The 24215-nt window shown below is 41.4% G+C and overlaps 1 protein-coding gene across 4 annotated transcripts in view; it reads right to left on the bottom strand.

Annotated features, from left to right (window-relative positions):
- The window catches only part of Myo61F (Myosin 61F), a 366041-nt gene that overhangs the window by 63584 nt on the left and 278242 nt on the right, over window positions 1–24215 (bottom strand). For all 4 annotated transcript variants that reach the window (XM_067154699.2, XM_067154697.2, XM_067154696.2 and 1 more), the window contains exons 2-3: window positions 7562–7715; window positions 2326–2441 (exon numbers count right to left, since the gene is read on the bottom strand). In XM_067154699.2, the coding sequence (XP_067010800.1) occupies window positions 2326–2441; window positions 7562–7687 (242 nt within the window). In that variant the 5' untranslated portion in view covers window positions 7688–7715. The remainder of the gene's footprint in view (window positions 1–2325; window positions 2442–7561; window positions 7716–24215) is intronic.

Raw genomic sequence — 24215 nt, 5'->3', positions numbered from 1 at the left:
GGTTTTATTATTGAATTATAATGTCGGATTTTGGCCTTGTAAGATATTGCCTGTTTTGTGTTAGCTTGTAGGCCAGGTCTAATTTTCTGGCTCTTGCCTTGTTTGTCTCTTTATCCAGTCCATTGAGTTGGATCCATTCGCCCAAGTATTGGAACGTCCTCCATATGCCTCTCACTTTGGTGCTTATACTCCAGATATTCAGTCTTATCATAAGAGACTTTAACACTTCTTTTTTTGGCGATTTCATACAGGCTCTCCAGCATATTTTGAGCGTCTTCTCGGATATTGGCTAGGTCATCTGCAAAAGCTAAACAGCTCATTTCTAGCTTCTGTCCTTTCTTCCTCATGTGTATTCCAATTATTCATTCCAATTTCAGAACTTCTTCCCAGGTTTTCATTATTTTCTCCAGCCGCAACGGTTGCATCCATTAGAAAAAGAAATTCTCTTCTAAAGGTAACATACAGAGGGCACTAGGAAAGTTTTGCAATGTGAGTGAACGCTTTAGACTTTTTCAAAATAATTTCCACCACACTCAATACACTTCTCCACACGTCGAAACCAGTCACTGAACCAACTCTGTCACTTTTCTTCGGTTACATTTTTACACTCCTGATCCCATGCTGCCAGAAGCTACTCGTCGGATGCAAAACGCCACCCTTTCTGCTTCATCTTCTCTTCTGGGAAGCGTGCGAAGTCACATGGGTCAAGATCAGGACTGTATGGAGGGTGATCAAGCACAATCAACCCTGATCTGGCAAGAAAATCCATTGTTACATTAGCACGATGTGCTGGAGCATTGTCGTGATGCAAGAGCCAAGTGTTGAGCCATGAGCTTGGACGGAGCTGCTTGAGAGCCTGGATGACATGAGGCAGACAAGTCTCACTGTACCACTTCGCAGAAACTGTCCTTTATGTTTCTAGCACAACCCGAGTCAGCATGCCCCGTTTAGTGAAGAATACTGCAATCATCCTTTCCTTCACTCACCTTGACTTTCGCACAATCACAGTCACAGGAGTACCCTCATCTTCAAACAGTCACACCTTTTTCTGGGATTCTGTTGGGACATCGAAATAATAAAGCCAAGTTTCGTCACCTGTAAGGATGCTATTGACGTTACGCGAAGTCCCATTTTCAAACTGTTTTAAGCATTTTTCGGCACCATTTCACTCGATGGAAATGGTCGTGTAGAATTGAATGAATAGCTGGTGCAGGGATGTGGAGGGTCTCTTCTACCTGCCGATATGTCAACCGCCTTTCTTGCTGCAACATTTTCCTCACAGCTTCAATGTTTTCCTCAGCCACCGATTCAGACGGCCGCACAGAACGAGGATCGTCTTCAACCCCAAAATGACCCTCTGGAACTCCTTGTACCAACGGAAAATTGTTGTCCGATGGACAGTCTTTCCCCAGCACAGGAGTCATTTTCTCAAGCCACTGGTCAACAGTTAATCCACGAGAAAAATTGTAGCGGATAATTGCGCGATATTCACCTTTAGACCACACTGACATCTTAACTTGCTTTCAATCCCACTGCTTGGTAAAAACTGGTGTGAAGGTCGAGCCTTGCTGTCTTCTAGACCGGTTTTCACCCCTCACCATAACTGGGGTGTCCAGCTAACCGTTTTTGCGTACGGTATTGCAAAACTTTCCTAGTGCCCTTTGTACACTTGACTTAAATGATAAAACTATTATACAATTTTTTAAAATACGATCTTGAGATTGAATGTTTTCACGACCCAGATTCATATAATGTTAAAGAGAATCAGGAATAATCCATCCGTAATTATATAATTAGGCCCCAAAGGAGATATAGCGAGGGTGGGGGATGTGTTCCCGTCTCTTCCCTCGCTAACTGTGCTCCTGCACCATCCTGGGAGAATTCACGACCTAAAACATTTGAAATGGTGCACCTGATCCAGACTTTTATTTCCTATTTGACAATCATTTTAGATTTCTTTGCCACTTACAAGATGGAAAATGATAATTTTCGTACACAGTATTATTATTATTATTATTATTATTATTATTATTATTATTATCATTACACAATAGAACAGTACACAGACGTCCGTGGTCATCCGTTTGCACTATCTGGGAATATATCGGCCGCAAACGTTAGCATCCAGCAGAAAAGAAAAGAATCCTCTAAATGTAACATACAGTTAACTTAAATGATGAACTATTATACACTTTTTAAAAACACTATCTTGAGATTGAATGTTTTCACGGCCCAGATTCACAGACATGTACGGGCTTGATAGTAAATCTAAGATTGCCCCGTGATAGTTCCAAGTTCCCAACAATATGATCCAATTTCTCTTACATGTGTGGTGACGCTTCGTAGAAGTGCAGTCCACGGTATTGTTTCACTGTCTCCGCATTGTAGATAGGTAGATTCTTGTACGGGTTGACTGATACCAGTACCTGTCCGATGTACGTCTAAAAACAGAAAAGAAAGATAATTAGTTTTAAAATGACTTTACAGCTTAGGCTTGCACGATCAGTGTCAGGATGAATGAAATTCATCACACTTTTAGATCATGGTCCAATTGAAAACGTAACTCCTAATGATTCAACGGATACTAAATTTCTGATAGTGCGCAGCCTTGTACAGGAGATGACAGGTGCAGTAACGAATAAAACAATGGATGTTACAAATCCAACTGAGTAACTGCCTACAAGTCTGGAACAATTATTCTTCCACTACCATTGCAAAGAGATAAACATTTAAAAAAGACTGTCTGGTTGTCTGGTGTCTAAAGGACCTGGAGATAGTAAAGGAATTTGTATACCTGGAGTCCGTCATCACTGGCATGGGAAGCTGTGAAAAAAGAGATCAAATGACAAACTATTCTAGGTCGTGCTGCAATGGTTAAACTCACTAAGATCTGGCAGAACCAGGCTACGAAGATGGGCATGGTGGAATCACTATTCTCAGTCTTTTTGTATGGTTGTGAGACCTGGGCCGTGAATGCTAGAGAAAAAAATCGAATTGATGCCTTTGAGATGTGATGTTGGCGGAGAATACTGCGAGTATCCTAGACGAACAGAAGAACCAACCTTTCCACTCTGAACGAACTGAGCATCAAGGAACGTCTATCTTCCCGTGTGAGCGAGTGTTACCTCCAGTTCCTTAGCCACATTTTCAGAAGAGAACTTGGAAAAGACCATTTTGCAAGGCAAAGTTGAAGGCATTTAGACCACGAGGAAGAACGGCAAGTAGACGGTAAGATCAGGCGAAGGTCACTGGCCTACCTCTTCAGATCATGTTAAGTTGAAAACCGCTATGAATGAAAGCATTTGGTCAAGGCTGTAACGCAGAAATGATAGGTATGAGGTCTCGACGCTCAGTAATGAGCAAATCAACTCCAGATGATCATTGCAAAATGGCTCTGTGATTATCAGGAACGGTTATCCGTGTAAATTTTTACTGAATGTTTTTGGTGCAATGCTCCAATACTCAATTCAAGGCACCCCGTTAACAAATATATCCTTTTATTGATGAATACTCCCTTCTGTATATGGGTATAGGAGGTTCCAGCGCATGACCTCTTTTTTTAAAAATCGTGTTCCGTCCATCATTTTCTCATGGAGGAGTTTATAGGAATCAGTAAATAAATGATCCTGCACAGAAGAAAGACGTAAGAGAGAGTATTGTATGTATTTTATTTATTTATTTATTTATTTAAATAATTAATGTTATTGGCTTTACTTCCCACTTTGCGGTTCTCGGATACGCCGATGTGCCGGAATTTAGTCCCGAAGGAGTTCTTTTACGTACCAATAAATCTACCGACACAAGGCTGACGTATCTGAGCACTTTCAAATAGCACCGGACTGAGCCAGGATCGAATCTGCCAAGTTGGGGTCAGAAGGCCAGCCCTCAACCTACTGAGCCACTCAGCCCGGCATTTATGAATTTATGAATTTATTTATTTATTTATTTATTTATTTATTTATTTATTTATTTATTTATTTATTTATTTATTTATGGTTTTGGGTGCCGGGAGTGTCCGAGGGCATGGACGTGAAATAGAAAGATTTGCACGCAACAACCTGGGCGACCTGTGCGTCTGAATGTGGAAATATCGGCATATTGCCTACTCCTGTAGAATAACACCAAGGAGTCTGCTCCAGGCTTAACGTCTCCATCGGAAGGACGAATCACCATCATCAGCGTCATGTGACCTCACTCCGTATGAACACTGTGGAAATGGGTTGGAATTGAATTCAGGCTTTTGGCACGCAACCTAGTGATTAGAAATTCTCCTACATGCAGAAAAAAGGACAGTTTTATTTGTTCCATTTTTAAGGCTTATTTTTGTAGTTATTAAATTCATTCTGTGTATCATAAAATGAGCCGTCCATAAAACACACTCCCATCCGTCTCTTTTAGACTCATTCTCCATTTCTTACCTTGCGGGCTCATACACACTGAGCAATGAGAGGCCGGGCTGCCTAGTTTGAATGGCCTGACTTAGTCTTTCGTTAAAGCAAATGCTTAGACATTCCCGAGGCCCATAAGTCCAGAGATTCACGCTGTTTGCAAACGGACCAATAATACAACGGCATGCATCATTACACGCCAAACAAGTATTGGTCATTGGTACAGGGCATCTCAAACGCCCAAAATCTCACGCGTGCAAATTGAGGCGCATAGTTCTTGTGCACAGTGCATCGGTCCAATTCGGCTAGGCTCGGACCAACGCTTCGTCTCTGGGCTACTCGGCTAAGCTCGGCTCGGATTTGGAGCGCTACGGAGCAAGTGAGGAAGAGGGAGACAGGCGGAGCGAGCGAGACAGGCGTGGGGAAAGAGAGAGACAGCGCTATTGCTCCAAATCGAGGTGTGGGGGTCTGCACTCTGGTCAACCAAGCGAAGTTGTCTTTTGCACAGTGCATGCCCTCTGAGAGGCCCTGGGCCTCCAGTAAACAGTATCATCGTGACATCGCGCTGTCTGCCGCAACTCGGGCTCATTGTGTCTGTGCTGGCACGTTGGAAGGTAATATTCAGCACTGTTTCCGTGTTCAGCTAGCAATGGGAAGGGAAATGAAAGAAACAACCATGGACGAAAGGAGGACTGTAGTGCGACTATTTCAAAAAAAGGTAAATCATTCAAGGACATATGTGAAATTATTGGAAGAGCTGTTACAACTGTTAAAAATACTGTGCACAGGTACAAAAGAACAAAGACAATAGAAAGTAAACCAACAAATGGCCGCCCCTCAAAGTTACCAGTACAAGACAAATGGCAAATTGTGCGTAAATTGGCCCAAAATCCTCATCTAAGTGCACCGAAGATAGCAGCTGCATTACAACAAGATATAGGAGGGCAAGTGTCATCTGAAACCATCCGAAATGTGCTATGCGAAAGAGGATATGCGGGCAGAACAGCCCACAGAAAGCCGTACATCAGTAAGGCTAACAGATATAAGAGTCTTGCGTATGCTAAAGAGCACAGAAATGGCAGCTTTGAGGATTGGAAGACAGTCGTTTTTACCGGTGAGAGTAAATTTACCCTCTTCATGTAAGACAGACGAGTGACTGTGTGGAGGAAGACGAATTCTGAACTTGAAGAGAAGAACTTGACAGCTCCTGTGAAATATGGAGGTGGTTCCCTGGTGGTGTGGGGTTGCATGAGTGCGAATGATGTAGTTGAGTTAGCCTTTTTGAAGGGACCATGTATCGCAAAGCATATATTAACATCCTCAAGACATATCTTCCATCGTCCGACTCGTTGGCTGAATGGTCAGCGTACTGGCCTTCGGTTCTGAGGGTCCCGGGTTCGATTCCCGGCCGGGTCGGGGATTTTAATCGCTTCTGATTAATTCTTCTGGCTCGGGGACTGGGTGTATATGTCCGTCCCAACACTCTCCTCATCATATTCAGACAACACACTACACTACCAACCACCACAGAAACACGCAATAGTGCTTACATCCCTCCATAGAGGGTTGGCGTCAGGAAGGGCATCCGGCCGTAAAAACAGGGCCAAATCCACGTGCGACGCAGTTCGCACCCGCGACCCCACAGGTGTGGGAAAAGCGGCAGGAAAAGAAGAAAAGAAGAAGACATATCTTCCATCAAGTGTACAAAAAATGGGACTCTCAGCAAAGTATACGTTTACGCAAGATAACAACCCCAAACACACAGCCCTGAACACGAAGCTATGGCTGTTATATAATACACTTCGTTGGATAGAAACTCCATCACAATCTCCCGACATCAACTCCATCGAGAATTTGTGACACTATTCGGAGCAAACGTGAGAAAACATGCAATATCAAACAAAGCTGACCTGACAGAAGCAATACTCACCTAATGGAATACCATACCAAAGGAAACTACGGAAACCTTGGTACGATCGATGCCAAATAGGTTATCTGAGATTAAAAACAGGACCTACCAAGTACTGAAACGTTCACGAAGGATCAAGAAACTGCGTTATGTTAAATCAGACCAATACTTTTTTGGTGGCAAGTGAAAATGATTGTTTCAATTTATGGTTTTTTTAGTTACATGGGCATGGAAGAATTATGTTTTTCTTACAATGTACACGTTACACAGGATGATAAATAATCAAGGATTCGAGTATATGTCAATTTTTATCATCATTCCCTTCAATTCCTCGTCCTCAAATGTAGCATATCTCGACACACCAATACTTTTTTGAGCCACTGTAAGTAGAAGTGTAAATTTACGTCCTCCTGGTGGCCATGATAGTTAAAACTTCAATTGTACAATGGTCTGACATCGTGGTTAGTCTGTTCGAATACCGTTGTCCGAAACAATTTTCACCATCAGAATGTTTAGCCGACTGGGTAGAATCCAAAATAAAAGTAATAGAGTGCAGTCGAACGAAGTCAGATGATGCAGGATATATCAGATTAGGAAAGGAACTCGTAAAGGAAGTAGATGAATATTGTTACTTGGGTAGCACTATAACAATGACAGAAGTAAGGATATGAAATGCAGACTAGCACAAGCAAGGAAGGTCTTCCTTAAGAGAATACATTTTGTCTTCGAACATTGATAAGAATTAGAACAATGTTCTTGAAGACTTTCGTCTGGAGCAGAAGTGAAACATGGACAATAACTGGCTCAAGAAGAAAGAGAACAGAAGCTTTTGAAATGTGGTGTTACAGAGGAATGCTGAAGGTGAGATGGGTATATCGAATCACAAAAGAAGAGATACTGAATCGAACTAGTGAGGGGAGAACAATTTGGCGCAATTTGATCAGAAGAAGAGAAAGAATGATGGGACACATCTTAAGACACCCAAGACTTGTTCTGTTAGTTTTTGAGGGAAATGTAGGCGGTAAGAACGGTAGGGGTAGACCACGGTATGAACATGACAAATGAGTAGATGCATTAGTTAGGTAGAAATGAAAAGGATAGCAGAGGGTAAGGTGGCATGGAGGGCTACATCAAACCAGTCTGTGAACTGATGACCCAAACAAACACAACAACAATATGGGCAAAGTTCACGAGTAAACCGCGCTGTTTAAATTTTGGCAAGTTCTTATAATTGAATTACACTCATCGAGAAAAAATAACTTACATAAATTAGGTTCTCCTTGAAGCGTTTCCTGAGATTATCGACGAAAGCCTTCTCGCTCTGGTAGTCTTCTAGGAGCACGAAGTCCTGTACTCCTACTCTATCACGAGCATGTAGGTCTCTTTCCATGATGTTGCCGTGGCCGATCCCTGGCCACCTGAAACAACAGAGCAAAGCGTGAAAACAGAAAAATTCCACAGGTAATAAAAACAGACAAGGCCTTCTAATTCTAAATCTCTAGAAGTAGGCTACACAAGATGTGTTAGTCATAGAAGTCCAAGGCTGCCGCGTAACTGTGATTACGTTACAGAACAGAAAATGGGTTGATGTAAAAATTTTAATAATTTTTAATAAGAGGCAGCTGAAAGGAGGCCTACTATCATAAACATGGAGCCTAAATAAAGACGGAAATAAATATGCTAAATGCCACTTACTCATTCACTTATTAATATAACTCAGAAAACAGCGAACGGAGGTGAGGTTATGTAATAGCCAAGAAACCTGTTTGTAAAATTCAACCCGTTAGAGGTAAAAATAGAAGAGGTAAAAACTCAGAAACCAGCGAACCGAGGTGAGGTTATGTAATAGCCAAGGAACCTGTTTGTAAAATTCAACCCGTCAGAGGTAAAAATAGAAGAGGTAAAAACTCAGAAACCAGCGAACCGAGGTGAGGTTATGTAATAGCCAAGAAACCTGTTTGTAAAATTCAACCCGTCAGAGGTAAAAATAGAAGAGATAAAAACTCAGAAACCAGCGAACCGAGGTGAGGTTATGTAATAGCCAAGAAACCTGTTTGTAAAATTCAACCCGTCAGAGGTAAAAATAGAAGAGATAAAAACTCAGAAACCAGCGAACCGAGGTGAGGTTATGTAATAGCCAAGGAACCTGTTTGTAAAATTCAACCCGTTAGAGGTAAAAATAGAAGAGGTAAAAACTCAGAAACCAGCGAACCGAGGTGAGGTTATGTAATAGCCAAGGAACCTGTTTGTAAAATTCAACCCGTTAGAGGTAAAAATAGAAGAGGTAAAAACTCAGAAACCAGCGAACCGAGGTGAGGTTATGTAATAGCCAAGAAACCTGTTTGTAAAATTCAACCCGTTAGAGGTAAAAATAGAAGAGGTAAAAACTCAGAAACCAGCGAACCGAGGTGAGGTTATGTAATAGCCAAGGAACCTGTTTGTAAAATTCAACCCGTTAGAGGTAAAAATAGAAGAGGTAAAAACTCAGAAACCAGCGAACCGAGGTGAGGTTATGTAATAGCCAAGAAACCTGTTTGTAAAATTCAACCCGTTAGAGGTAAAAATAGAAGAGGTAAAAACTCAGAAACCAGCGAACCGAGGTGAGGTTATGTAATAGCCAAGGAACCTGTTTGTAAAATTCAACCCGTCAGAGGTAAAAATAGAAGAGGTAAAAACTCAGAAACCAGCGAACCGAGGTGAGGTTATGTAATAGCCAAGAAACCTGTTTGTAAAATTCAACCCGTCAGAGGTAAAAATAGAAGAGATAAAAACTCAGAAACCAGCGAACCGAGGTGAGGTTATGTAATAGCCAAGAAACCTGTTTGTAAAATTCAACCCGTCAGAGGTAAAAATAGAAGAGATAAAAACTCCGAAACCAGCGAACCGAGGTGAGGTTATGTAATAGCCAAGGAACCTGTTTGTAAAATTCAACCCGTTAGAGGTAAAAATAGAAGAGGTAAAAACTCAGAAACCAGCGAACCGAGGTGAGGTTATGTAATAGCCAAGGAACCTGTTTGTAAAATTCAACCCGTTAGAGGTAAAAATAGAAGAGGTAAAAACTCAGAAACCAGCGAACCGAGGTGAGGTTATGTAATAGCCAAGAAACCTGTTTGTAAAATTCAACCCGTTAGAGGTAAAAATAGAAGAGGTAAAAACTCAGAAACCAGCGAACCGAGGTGAGGTTATGTAATAGCCAAGAAACCTGTTTGTAAAATTCAACCCGTCAGAGGTAAAAATAGAAGAGATAAAAACTCAGAAACCAGCGAACCGAGGTGAGGTTATGTAATAGCCAAGAAACCTGTTTGTAAAATTCAACCCGTCAGAGGTAAAAATAGAAGAGATAAAAACTCAGAAACCAGCGAACCGAGGTGAGGTTATGTAATAGCCAAGAAACCTGTTTGTAAAATTCAACCCGTCAGAGGTAAAAATAGAAGAGGTAAAAACTCAGAAACCAGCGAACCGAGGTGAGGTTATGTAATAGCCAAGGAACCTGTTTGTAAAATTCAACCCGTCAGAGGTAAAAATAGAAGAGGTAAAAACATGAATGTTTCGTAGTTCGCGGGCTGCAATGATAGTTAATTCTTATGCCGCTTGGTAGCGATGGCAGGTCGCAGAGCGTTCGTTTCGTATCTCTTGCCGTGGCCTTCTTTGTGTGTCGTAACAGGTAGAAAACCCCGTGCAAGAAAACGGGTAAAATTCCGCTTGCGTACTATCCGTGCTACAACAACGTATGTATTATACCGGGTGAGCAAAATAAAATAAAACTGACCCGGATATTCACAGATGATACCATTTCCAGCATAATGCGAAGAAATGAAAAACTGAGGATCCAAAAGTCCTGACTCCACTTTACTCAGAAACCACCGGCAGAACTCAACACGCGAAGGTTTGCCTGGATACTTTAACGCAAGCACAACAGTAAGGATACAAATGCAGGTCCTTTTTGATAATGGTTTTTTCTTTTTTTTTTCTTTGCTAGTTGCTTTACGTCGCACCGACACAGATAGGTGTTATGGCGACGATGGGACAGGGAAGGGCTAGGAGTGGGAAGGAAGCGGCCGTAGCCTTAATTAAGGTACAGCCCCAGCATTTGCCTGGTGTGTAAATGGGAAACCACGGAAAACCATTTTCTGGGCTGCCGACGTTCTCTCAATTCCCACTTGCACAATTAAACAGCGTTGAGATTCTGTCGGACTTCATTCCAAGCTTTCTTTCACTCGAGTAACATTTTCTGGTGTTCGAATTTTTTTCCGATAGTTACGGTTTTTATTCACTACAGAGGACGTTACACGCCATTTTGCCACTAAGTTTTGCACTGCAGACTTTGCTGGAGGTTTTGCCAAACCACTTCCAGTCTTAAACTCTTCCGGAAACAGTTCGACACAGGTTTCCCACGAATCGTGCTTCACATAACACTCAACAATGAACACGCGCTCATTTATCGTGAACACTATTTTGTGTTGCGTTCAGCTGGTCACTAAACACGACTGCTCATCTCACTCACTCACACGTAATGACACAGAGACGTACTCGGGTAAAGCGCACACGCAGACATGTAACAGCAACCGATTGATGCATCAAAATCACGGTTTCTAGCATTTCCTGTGATGAGCAGTTCTCTTGTTCATTAACAAGTGTCAATTCCGCGCAAGTCTTATAAGTATTTTCCGAGCCAGTTTTATTCTGTCCGCGCGGTAGAAGGCTCTGTACATATCTCTGTGCCGGGCTGAGTGGCTCAGACGGTTAAGGCGCTGGCCTTCTAACCCCAACTTGGCAGGTTCAATCCTGGCTCAGTCCGGTGGTATTTGAAGGTGCTCAAATACGACAGCCCCGTGTCGGTAGATTTACTGGCACGTAAAAGAACTCCTGCGGGACTAAATTCCGGCACTTCGGCGTCTCCAAAGACCGTAAAAAGTAGTTAGTGGGACGTAAAGCAAATAACATCATTATTATTAGTATTATTATTATTAATACATCTCTCTGTAAATGTTGCAAATAAATAAATCGTTACGAGTTTCATTTATAGAAAGACATATTTATGATCGTTTCATTTTCCCATTCCCCGAGCAGTTTTCTCATAAGGCACTGACGTAAAGTCTGTCTCGCTCTTTGCAATTCTATGCGGAATTGATAAAATGGCACAAATCGCCTTAGAGAGAGTCTGATATTTAAGAAACCCTCTATTGTAATAATTAGAGACCGGATTTTTATGCATTAATAGGTTAGAATGCAAAGTTTCTGAAGCGAGCAGCAAGTATAGTCTACCTTCACAACAATTATGCTATGGGGTCTGCATGGACATTACGGGTACGGCCCATCAGAACTCCTATATTTTATGTTACTATTGCTACATTATGGAAGAGCGGGTGGCCGACACTTCCTATTAACCAAATTTAGTTTGCAATCAAACCTGTTATAGCATGAAAATCCGGGCTTTAATTCCTTGTGGCCTCCGGAGAAGTTTGGTGCAAGCCTTTCGACTTGACACCCTGTAGGCGATCTACGCGTCTGTGAGAAAGGGGCCCTACCTAGGATTAATTATAATGCTGAATACGGCAAAAACACCCAGTCCTCCGTACCAGAGGAATTAACTAATGAAAGTTGAAAATTCCCGAAACTCCTTGGACCAAAGTCCAGCACGCTAACCATTTAACCATGGAGCCAGGCAGACTACCTTATTAATGCCCATCACTGTCAAAACGAGGAAAAGCGCGGAATTCTTTTAACAATACAAGAATATTGGATTTTCCCTGAACATCGGGAGACTGGTCTCAAAGATCAGTGAGTGGGACGAAGGGTAGAAAATCGGGAGTCTCGCGCTTAAATCCGGGGAGGTAGCAATGTCTGTCAAAGGCATTAATTCGCTGGCGATTAGCCGGCAGCGGTGATTAGAGGGAGGGGAGGGGGGGAGTCGCCCTAACACTTTGTGGAGAAAAAATTAAATTTTGATGCTATTTTACCCGGCTGAAACTAGGAATTATTTAAAAATCAATTTTTGCAAACTCTATTGTCTGATCAGCTAACTCTTTCCTTTATTTTCTTTAACACAATTATCAGCGGAAATACGTACAAAATGTCGTCCGTCGCGGCTAACCGATTTGTATGCGTATTCGGCAGTCTGGCAGTCTCTTTAGTGTCTTAGTTTGTTAGAGTGTAGTCAAATACTAAACGATTTTAGTCGTATAATCTCGCCGTACTTCTATTTAATCGTAATACATGTGTAATATTGTTCCATTTGTGACAGTTTTATTGTAGCCTATAGTATTGAATAAAAATCTTTAAAAACATTATTACCGCATTTACGTTGGTAAATTGTTAACTTTTACCTCTGTCGAAATTCGCTCAAAGATTATTTTTTTTAAACTTACCTTCTTGTACTTTTTTTCAGTTTTTATGTATCCTCCCCCCATCCCCCCGGCAACTACATCCCACAAACCCGAGTACTTTTTGTTGTCTCTACATCCCCCCCCCCCCACACACACACAAAATTGTAATTCCCATTCGCCGCTACTGGTGATTACCTTGTCTTCCGAGTGCACCAGAGTCGCCAATTACGTGTTCTTAGAAGGCTGAAGAAACAGCCAATGCATGAATTTCACCAAAAAAAGTGGAGCCATTACGTTTTTTCACCGGTCCATTCATTATATCTTTTGATTTAACCTTAAGGTATCATTCGATTAAATAAAGTTTGGCTGCTCTTTACGCTATAAACCGGTTAACATTTTCAAACCGAAGCTTATTAATTTCGCAGCAGAGAAAGTATGGCATGAAGCGACCAAATACTTCCTTAATAAAGTCAAATGTCATCCTTCTTTTAAAAGTCGGCTGTTGGACAACTTTCAGCTCGCTTACTTGACCTTCAAATGTTATTATGCCACGTGCTGACGCAGGTTGGCGGTAATCAAGAAAGATAACCGACATAGGTATTAGTCACCGATAACACTCATTATGAGAACTAATGTATATTTATTTTCCAAGCTTTTCTTTACGGAAAACTTTTAACTTCAAGGGATATCTCAACTCGTATCCATTGTGACGTAGACTTCCTACGTCGAATTTCCTATACATCCTGTTGACATCACGATCGTACTCGTTCCGGTCAAACTTCAATAAAACGACTTTCGAAGTATGTAACTGATCAATCAATAGACCCATCGCTATAAGGTCTATGGCCTACCAAGCGACCGCTTTCAGCCCGAAGGCCTGCAGATCATGAAGTGTTACGTGGTCAGCAAGACAAATCATCTCGGTCGTTATTATTGGCTTTCTAGACCGGGGCCGCTATCTCGCCGTCACATAGCTCAACTGAAATCACGTGGACCTCGAACCAGCCCTCAAATCCAAGTGAGCCGGGCTGAGTGGCTCAGACGGTTAAGGGGCTGGCCTTCTGACCCCAACTTGGCAGGTTCGATCCTCGCTCAGTCCGGTGGTATTTGAAGGTGCTCAAATACGTCAGCCTCGTGTCGGTAGATTTACTGGCATGTAAAAGAACTCCTGCGGGACTAAATTCCGGCACCTCGGCGTCTCCGAAAACCATAAAAGAGTAGTTAGTGGGACCTAAAGAAAATAACATTATTATTAAATCCAAGTGAAAATCCCTGACCTGGTCGGAAATCGAACCCGGAGCCTCCGGATAAGAGACATGCACGCTATCCCTACACCGCGGGGCCGGCAAAATAATAATAACAGAATACCAACTTTCAAAAGTAAAAAAAAAAATCGGGAGATATTTTTGCAGCATTTTTTTTTTTTGCTAGGGGCTTTACGTCGCACCGACACAGATAGGTCTTATGGCGACGATGGGATAGGAAAGGCCTAGGAGTTGGAAGGAAGCGGCCGTGGCCTTAATTAAGGTACAGCCCCAGCATGTGCCTGGTGTGAAAATGGGAAACCACGGAAAACCATTTTCAGGGCTGCCGACAGTGGGATTCGAACCTACTATCTCCCGGATGCAAGCGCACAGCCGCGCGCCTCTACGCACACGGCCAACTCGCCCTGTTTTTTTTTTTTTTTGCAGCATAGGCTATCCCGACATGTTAGGACACAACACTAATGACGTAACTCTGAAGGATATTGAACATATTATACTACTCATGTACTGTATGTAATTTCTCTTGCTCATAAATTCATTAATTTTTTTATAAATACAGAAGCACTGCATTTACCTGAGCTTTAATAAACATGACTCTTCATAAATCTCTGAACTATATTAGTGCTCAAAGCACTGGCCCTGTTGAACGGGTTTTAAGGCTTTCATTTTTTCCAGAATTCATTTTCGGAAAGCTTAGGTCTGAAGTGAGTTTTTGTCCTTGTAAATATGCTAAAAATACTCCCACATTCGGCATTGTTATGTGGTCATGATAAAATAAAAAGCATTACGTTAGAGATTCTCAAATTTAAGAACACCACCAGCCGATTGCATCTGTCTTAGCAGTGCCCACTGAACATTAATGCTCTTCAGCTACTTTTAAAAAAAGAAAAAAAACCAAGGAAAAACCTGGGATTTTCAAGAAATGCAGGAATGGTAAATCTGTTCTCAAAATCGGGAGCTAAGTCTCTGCGATCAGGAGAGAGGGAAGAAGGGTCAAAAATATGGAGTCTCCTCCTTAAATCGGGGGAGATGACACGTCTGTAATAATAATAATAATAATAATAATAATAATAATAATAATAATAATCATCATCATCTACGTGGCTCAGGCGGCAGCGCCCCGCCCTCCCACCGCTGGGTTCCATGGTTCAAATCCCAGTCAACCCATGTAAAAAAATGAAATGGCGTATGGCTTTTAGTGCCGGGAGTGTCCGAGTTCGGCTCGCCAGATGCAGGTCTTTTGATTTGACACCCGTAGGTGACCTGCGCGTCGTGATGAGGATGAAATGATGATGAATACGACACATACACCCAGCCCCCGTGTCAGTGAAATTAACCAATTATGGTTAAAATTCCCGACCCCACCGGGAATCGAACCCGGGACTCCTGTGGCCAAAGGCCAGCACGCTAACCATTTAGCCATGGAGCCGGACAACCCATGTAAAATTTGTGCTGGACAAAGCCGAGGCGGGACAGGTTTTTCTCCGGGTACTCCGGTTTACACCAGGCCTCCGCGGAAGCCAAACGCCATTATTATTAGGAGAAACAGCCCTGGCAGAATAATTGGTTCCTGCCGATACATTTCAAAAGCGTCCTGTTTATTTCGACATCCGATAACTTACAGATGAAGATGAAATGATGATGAAGACGACACATACACCCAGCCACAGTGTCAGCGGAATTAACCAATTATGGTTAAAATTCCCGACCCTGCCAGGAATCGAACCTGGGAACCCTGTGACCAAAGGCCAGCAGGCTAATAATTTAGCCATGGAGCCGGATGATGATGCTTGTTGCTTAAAGGGAACTAACATCTAGGTCACCGGCCCCTAATGGCACAAAATGAGACGAAATGTAATGACAATTTATAAGTCCAAAACTCATCCACTGACCAGAATGCAAAACGTGATGATGAATAAATGGATGAATATGAATTTAAAATAATCAGCGGATCCAACTCACAATACTGACAGATAAAAATTAAATCCAAAATAGACCCACTGACTAGAATTCAAAAAGACGACTATGAACAATGATTATTAACTTAAAACAATCAGTGGATCCGATCCGAAATGCCCCACCTTCACAGAAACTATTTTAAAACAGTAGTATTACTGACCAAGGGACCAGTTCCAAAGCACAATCCTAAATCGATGATGCTTGTTGTCTACAGGGGTCCAAAATCCAGGTCAACGACCCCTCATGATGATACTTATCGTTAGTAAATTAGAACCATGGTATTTCTTATGTTGCGGTACTAATCAAAAGTAGCGTTCTACACATTATGGCACTACTCACAAGTATTGTACGTCGCACAGATAACGCAGACCTATGGTGTTTCTCACATAATAGCGCCACTCATAGGCAACGCAAACCAATGGTGTTCCTCATATAGGTGTACTAATCACAGGTAGTGTAAACCCACAGTAAAGCACTCTCTGCTGTTACTAATCTCAAACCTATTGTGTACCTAACATAGTGGTACTACTCGCAGGTAAAGGCGACCTCATGGTGTTCCCCGCGTGATGGAACTAATCACAAGTAGTTTCATTGTTCTAATTCGATCATCCCTTCGTCGCCCCTTTTAGTCGCCTCTTACAACAGGCAGGGGATACCGTGGGTGTATTCTTCGTCTGTATCCCCCAACCACAGGGGGTGCAAGATGAGTGAAATCAAACCACTAAAGGCAGTGTCACAAAATAATACTTTCCAAACATACACGACAGACTGAAAATAAAGTTAAATTTAAATCCATATTTACAACAACTATGCGACATACCAAGCCGTATTTATGAAGGTTCAAAATTATAAACAATCCTATGTGCCCTTGTACTATAGGTGAACAAACGATAAATCATCATATTTTCGAATGTACACTAATAGATCAAGAAAAAGATGTTAATCGGAGTAATACTGAAGGAAAAAAACTGACCAGTAAATCAAAATAGATTTATAAGTAAATCAAGAGAGAACTTCTTAAAATTCGTAACTAGTGTAAGGGACAAAATTATGAGTAACTAAATAGTAGATTGCAATTGTGTGCAATTATGTAAAGAAACATACAATATTTATCGAACATAGAATGGACCCAGCTGTTTGAGATTGTAAAGCTGATCGGGATCAGATACCAAGAAAGGAGAATTATCTACAATCTGTACAAAGATCAGTCTGCAGTAATAAGAATCTAGGGCTTTGAAAAAGAGGCAGCAAACCAGAAAGGAGTGAGGCAAGGCTGCAGTTTGTCCCCTCTCATTTTCAATGTTTGTATAGAAATGGCAATAAAGGAAATCAAATAGGAATTTGGAAAGGGTATCAAAGTTCAAGGAGAAGAAATCAAAACTCCGATTTTTGCTGATAATATTGTTATTTTATCTGACTCTGCAAAAGTTGTGGAGAAATTGCTGAATGGTATGGACAGTCTTCGGGGAAGGAATACAACCAAAACAAAAGTAATGGAGTGCGGTTGAACAAAGTCAGGTTATGCAGGAAATATTAGATTAGGATACGAAGTCTTAAAGGAAGTAGATGACTATTGTAAGTATTGTTACTTGGGTAGCAAAATACTTAATGATGGCGGAAGTAAGGAGGACATAAAATGCAGACTAGCACAAGCACGGAAGGCCTTTCTTAAGAAAAAAAAATTGATACGGGAATTAGAAAGATGTTTTTGAAGACTTTCGTTTGGAGCGTGGCATTGTATGGAAGTGAAACATGGACGATAAGTAGCTCAGAAAGAAAGAGAATATAAGCTTTTGATATGTGGTGTTACAGAAGAATGTTGAAGGTGAGATGGGTAGATACAATCACGAATGAAGAGATACTGAATCGAATTGGTGAGAGGAGATCGACTTGGCTAAATTTGACCAGAAGAAGAGATAGAATGATGGGGCACATCTTCAGACACCCAGGTCTTGTACAGTTGGTTTTTGAGGGAAGTGTAGGTGGTAAAAGGTAGGGTAGACCAAGGTACGAATATGACAGATGTAAAACAGAGGATATGAAGAACAGACACGGTGAGTATGACACCAAGAAACGCAGAAACAAATTACGAGAATCTGAATTTGAAAAATAGTGCCAGTTGAGAAGGAAAGGTCAGGGAGTGTGTGTGTACAAGGAGTTCCCTCCCGCAAACCGCTGGATTAGAAACCATGAAGACCTTTCTAGCACGGAGTGGAGAGATGCGCTGAAAATGGCATGTAACGTTGCACCTGTAAGAGCTGTGCCTTTGGTGAAGCTCTTCGAAACACGAGACATCACAACATCAGGGGCCTGTTCCACGAACGAACTTTGCAACTTTTCGACTTCGCACTTTTCACTTTTCAATTCTTGCAAAGTGCAAAGTCTTTCTGTTCCACCATGAACTAGGCTGTACTTTTCAATTTCTTCGCAAAGTGAAAAGTCTTTGCGAATGAGTGATCCGATCGAGTTTATTCCATGAGCAAACTGTATAGGCCTAATACTCTATGATTTTAATGCTTTACTTTTCGCGGCGAACTTCGCGGTATAATTGTCGTACCGTTAAAGTTTTTATCATGGGAAAGAAAGGTTATTATAAGAAGCTGGCTGTACTGGAAGTTGTCAAGGAGAAACGTGACATCCTTTTTTGACAACTTTAAAGATAACCTCTCAAATGATGACACACATCAATGTTAACAAGAGTACCGTCAACACATATATACACAGAAGGACATTCACCCTTCATTACAAATCCCGTCGCTATATTAAGTGGATTATCAGGCCAACGTACTGTTAGGAAATAATACATTTACTATAACATCTACGACTTTGGTAACAGTTCTGCAAATAATTGATTTTGATGTCCCATGCATTGCTGCTACACAGTACAGCTGGGCACCATTTAAAAAAAAATGTAAACATATAAGAAGTTGTTCTTTTTCGGAAAGGAATTTACTTCTTTATGTTTCAATAAATGACCGATCATTTCAAGAATATAGTCAGCCTCTATTGGCATAATACGAAATCACTCGCGATATTACGTCGAAGTGAGGTTATGAAAATTAATCCTGTCTTTGTACATTCTATTACTGGATTCTTCATCACTGTCCTCACTTGATGCTAACAAAAGCTCGCGTCGTAACGTGTTTATATCGCTAAACCAAATTCTACGTCGAGAAACTAATGTACATACTTGTTAATTAACATATGAAAAGGGATTCATCTCTTTGCAAGATTTATGGAAACTTTTCACTTAATTTCTTTGCACTTTGCATTTCTGTACCAATGGAGGAACATAACAGGCTTGAAAAGTGAAAGGATTTTTCACTTTTCACTTTGCAAGCTAAATCTGAAAAGCGATAGTGGAACAAAATCTGAACTGAAAAGTGCAAAGTGCAAAGTGAAAAGTGAAAAATTGCAAAGTTCGTTCGTGGAATAGGCCCAGGTCATCCATAGCACAGACGCTCCGTGAGAAAGGATATCAAGTGTATAAGGAAGTCCATGGCATCGGAGTAAATGGCAGCACGAGAAGGATTGATATGATCGCAATCAAAAGGAAGAAAGGATATATATTAGACCCCACAGTAAGATTCTTAACACACTCCGACCAACCTGACGAAGTGGACCGAGAAAATAAGTCTATCTACCTGCCTACAGTGCCGTATTATAAGAACAAATACGAACTGGACGACATAGAATTGTGGGGTCTCATGGTCAGTGCGAGAGAGGGACAATCCCTAAGAAGACGATAGAGCTGATGAAGGTCTTCAACATCAGTACTATGGAGTTCATCGACTGGGGCTGAAAGCGCTCAGGGGTTCTCTTTTGATACTCAGACACCACTGAGACATAATTTATTTTATTTTTGAATAAAATTGTTTGTGTATTCTTTGTCTTTGGCAGCCTCCAAATGGAGGAAGATTTTGAAAATAAAATAAAATAAATGTAGTAGTTATGTAGAAATGATAAGGTTAGCACAAGATAGGATGGCATGGAGGGCTACATCAAACCAGTCTATGTACTGATGACAACCAACAGATTAAGAAAATACCTTTACACGTAGGGCCTAATATACTGCTGTAATGGAGCATGTAGAATGAATGTCAACAAAATAAAACACAAACACACAGACACAAAATATAGACTTCACAACAAGATATGTTTTCAGGCGAATTTGCACACGTACTACCAACAAGAACAACTCATTACGAGGTCTCAAGCCCTTAAAATGTAATAAAAATTTAACGAAGTTTTCGCCGACAGTATACAGACAGTCCGTGCATTTTATCTCTTGATATAAAAGCGGACTTCCGTTTAATGAGATAAGTGTAGTAAGTATGTCTCCACACTCCTGTTCCGCAGAAGTCGCTGCTTCGTATATTCGTGTAACGCTCGCGTGGCGTGTTTTTTTTTTAAATTACATTTTAAAAATACAACATCACATTTCGTTTACGCAGCGTCTAGGTAGAGCTTCTCAAACGTTGGATATGTTTTTGGGCTGGGGATTTATCTGGAACTAGCACGTAAGCCTGCCTTCGATAGGCTAAATTACTATCTATAAAATAACTGGAAATTCTGAATGGATAATTAATATATGTTATTCTAAACGTTACACTTTCCATCAACAGCGTCTTATGCATTCACTCCATATGAGCAATGCGGAGAGGTTTGGAATTTAATCCAGGCTTTTGGTACGCAATCTAATGATTAGAAAGTGTATACCACAACCTCTCCTACCCTACCGGCTAACACTCTAATAGTAAAAAATTTTCAACCAAAGGGACTCCAACCGTCTACACTGTCTCCGAATATTTCGAATGTACGCCTTAAAGATCATTACCTCCACACATGCTGTGCTTAGCGATGAAGATGTGTTTGCATAACCCAGAACGGAAAAAATGATTCATTCATTTCACGGGAAGGTAGTATTTTATAGACTGAATTGATGGTCATCATTACATTGTTCTGGTAACCCATATCTGGTACCAGTTTAAGTCCCTCGAATAATCCCGTTTGCTCTATATACAGTATCTGTGGAAGGCAAAAGATCATGATGATGATGATGATGATTATTGTTGTTTAAAGGGGCGTAACAGCTAGACTATCGGCCCCTAATGGAAAGAGGTGAACGAAACAAAAATTAAAACTTAAAAATGTATCCACTGACTAGAATATAAAACGAACGATTATAAAAAAATGATCGCGAAACAAAAACTATCAGTGGATAAGATTCACAAAGCCTGAATTACTGGGATGATACATTATTATCTAAAGGGGTCCAAAATCCAGGTCACCGGCCTCTCGTAATGGTATTAATCACAAGTAATGTAGACCCACGGTGTTCCTCACATAGTGGTAATGATCACAGGCTTCTCGCAGATCTGTGGTAATCCTCACATTGTGGTACTAATCATAGGTAACGTAAACCCATGGTGTTCCTCACATAGTGGTACTAATCACAAGCTTCTCGCAGATCTCTGGTGATCCTCACATAGTGGTACTAATCACAAGCTTCTCGCAGATCTGCGGTGATCCTCTCATTGTGGTACTAATGACGGGTAACGTAAACCCATGGTGTTCCTCGCACAGTGGTACTAATCACAGGCTTCTCGCAGATCTGCGGTGATCCTCTCATTGTGGTACTAATCACAGGCTTCTCGCGGACCTGTGGTGTTCCTCACATAGTGGTACTAATCACAGGCTTCTCGCAGATCTGTGGTGTTCCTCACATTGTGGTACTAATCACAGGCTTCTCGCAGATCTGTGGTGTTCCTCACATTGTGGTACTAATCACAGGCTTCTCGCAGATCTGTGGTGTTCCTCACATTGTGGTACTAGTCATAGGTAATGTAAACCCATGGTGTTCCTCACACAGTGGTACTAATCACAAGCTTCTCGCAGATCTCTGGTGTTCCTCACATTGTGGTACTAATCACAGGCTTCTCGCAGATCTGTGGTGTTCCTCACATTGTGGTACTAATCACAGGCTTCTCGCAGATCTGTGGTGTTCCTCACATTGTGGTACTAGTCATAGGTAATGTAAACCCATGGTGTTCCTCACACAGTGGTACTAATCACAAGCTTCTCGCAGATCTCTGGTGTTCCTCACACAGTGGTACTAATCACAAGCTTCTCGCAGATCTCTGGTGTTCCTCACATTGTGGTACTAACCACAGGCTTCTCGCAGATCTGTGGTGTTCCTCACATTGTGGTACTAACCATAGGCTTCTCGCAGATCTGTGGTGTTCCTCACATTGTGGTACTAACCATAGGCTTCTCGCAGATCTGTGGTGTTCCTCACATTGTGGTACTAACCATAGGCTTCTCGCAGATCTGTGGTGTTCCTCACATTGTGGTACTAATCACAGGCTTCTCGCAGATCTGTGGTGATCCTCACATAGTGGTACTAGTCATAGGTAATGTAAACCCATGGTGTTCCTCACATAGTGGTACTAATCACAGGCTTCTCACAGATCTGTGGTGATCCTCACATTGTGGTACTAATCATAGGCTTCTCGCGGACCTGTGGTGATCCTCACATAGTGGTACTAGTCATAGGTAATGTAAACCCATGGTGTTCCTCACACAGTAGTACTAATCAAAGGCTTCTCGCAGATCTGTGGTGTTCCTCACATAGTAGTACTAATCATAGGAAAAGTAAACCCATGGTGTTCCGCACATATTGGTACTAATCACGGATAATCTCATGGTTCAAAATCCATCATCCCTTAGTCGCCCCGTTTAGTTGCCTATTACGACAGGCAGGGAATGGCGTGGGTTTATTCATCTGCATCCCCCACCCACAGGGGGAAAACTGAGTCACGTGGTCGCGCTCACTAGTAGACGAGCGTTATGTAAGTGCTGCACGTGAGTACGTATAGAACAGCTGGGCAGAACAGCCTATATTCACCAAATTATCACTAGCTTGTATATTATTGTTATCTATCAACACCGTGGCATATTCTCAGGGCCGGCTATTGTTTCCCACTCTTCGCATGATAAGGATGGACATAACTAGCTGAGTCACATTTGATAACTTACATTCGTCCTTAGGAAACTAGGGGAACATTCCTATGGACTTCAATAGCACGTGTGTACGACGGTTGTGACGTAAGTCATGGCAACTTTTTCTTCCCTCCTGGCACGAATGTGCGATATACCAGACTAATGGAAATATGAATCCTATAGATTCAAAAACCCCTAAAGACCATTTTTTTGGAAACTGAGATAAGCATATCAGTAGATTTCCAAGGATGAGTTCGATCGGTTGGTGAACCTTTGAATTTCAAAACTCGCTAAATTACATAGAACGAGCTCTTTGAAAATAAATGTTAAATTCAAAATCCTCTATTACCTCTATGTGTATCAACCAATGAGAAATTAGAGATATATTGAGGAATAAGAATGACGTCACTTGTTTAGCGGTGCAGCCAACTCTTGCGATCTTCTCTTAACCACATATTTTCTTATATTAATGGACCCGAATGAAGACAGATTGACAGAGGATAATTTAAACGTATTCACGGGGATTGTGGAGAAAGGACAAATTGTCCGTTCTTTTTACCTCGGACAGGAGAATTCTAAAGCAATATGTTGGCAATATGCGTTATTCTGATAGTAGGTGGCTTCCTAGTACATTAAGGAGAAGGCGATTTGTTGTCCACTTCATTGGCATCATTTATTTAAAAATGAGGGACGAAAGTTTCCTTGTTGCTAAAACAGTTCCAGGAAAAGTGCGGAAAGGTTGCGGCAGGTGAAAACTTGGAAAAGGTCTAAGGAAAAGCGAGAAAGGTAAGTAATGTTTAGCGATTAAAGCATTATTAAAGTGCTTATAGTTACATTGTTGACTGTGGTTCAGAAGTTTGAATTCATGATTACTAGGTGAAGAATGCAAAACAGTGGTATAAAAATGTCATTCAGTGATCTTGTATTGTTTAATATAATTTTCATGATAAAAGCTGAAGTGAGTTAGTTTCAAAATGCTCCATATCCAGTAGTATTCATGTATATGAGTTTCAAAATCCCGTATGTTATTGAGATTCAAAACCCCCCTACGCTCATATTTAACGCTGATTTTACTGCATATTAATATCTCTTCATGTATTTTATATTACTTATAATTGCTTGGAGATGCATATGGCCCTGAGGTTCACTCAGCCTACACCAAAAATGAGTACCAGGTTAATTCCTGGGGGCAAAGGCGGCCGGGCGTAGAGCTAACCACTCTACCCCATCACATGCCGAGGTTAACAATGGTGGAAGCCTTTACCTTCCACTCCTCCAAGGGCCTTCATGGCCTGTACGGAGGTGACTTTGCTTTGGTTTGCTTATAATTGCTTACGGATCCTCTTTGCATGCTTAGACAACGCAA

The sequence above is a fragment of the Anabrus simplex genome, chromosome 10 (genome assembly GCF_040414725.1).
Source record: "Anabrus simplex isolate iqAnaSimp1 chromosome 10, ASM4041472v1, whole genome shotgun sequence".
NCBI lineage: Eukaryota > Metazoa > Arthropoda > Insecta > Orthoptera > Tettigoniidae > Anabrus > Anabrus simplex.
The sequence above is the reverse complement of the archived record's forward strand: the minus strand, read 5'-3'. Positions and strand labels throughout refer to the sequence as shown.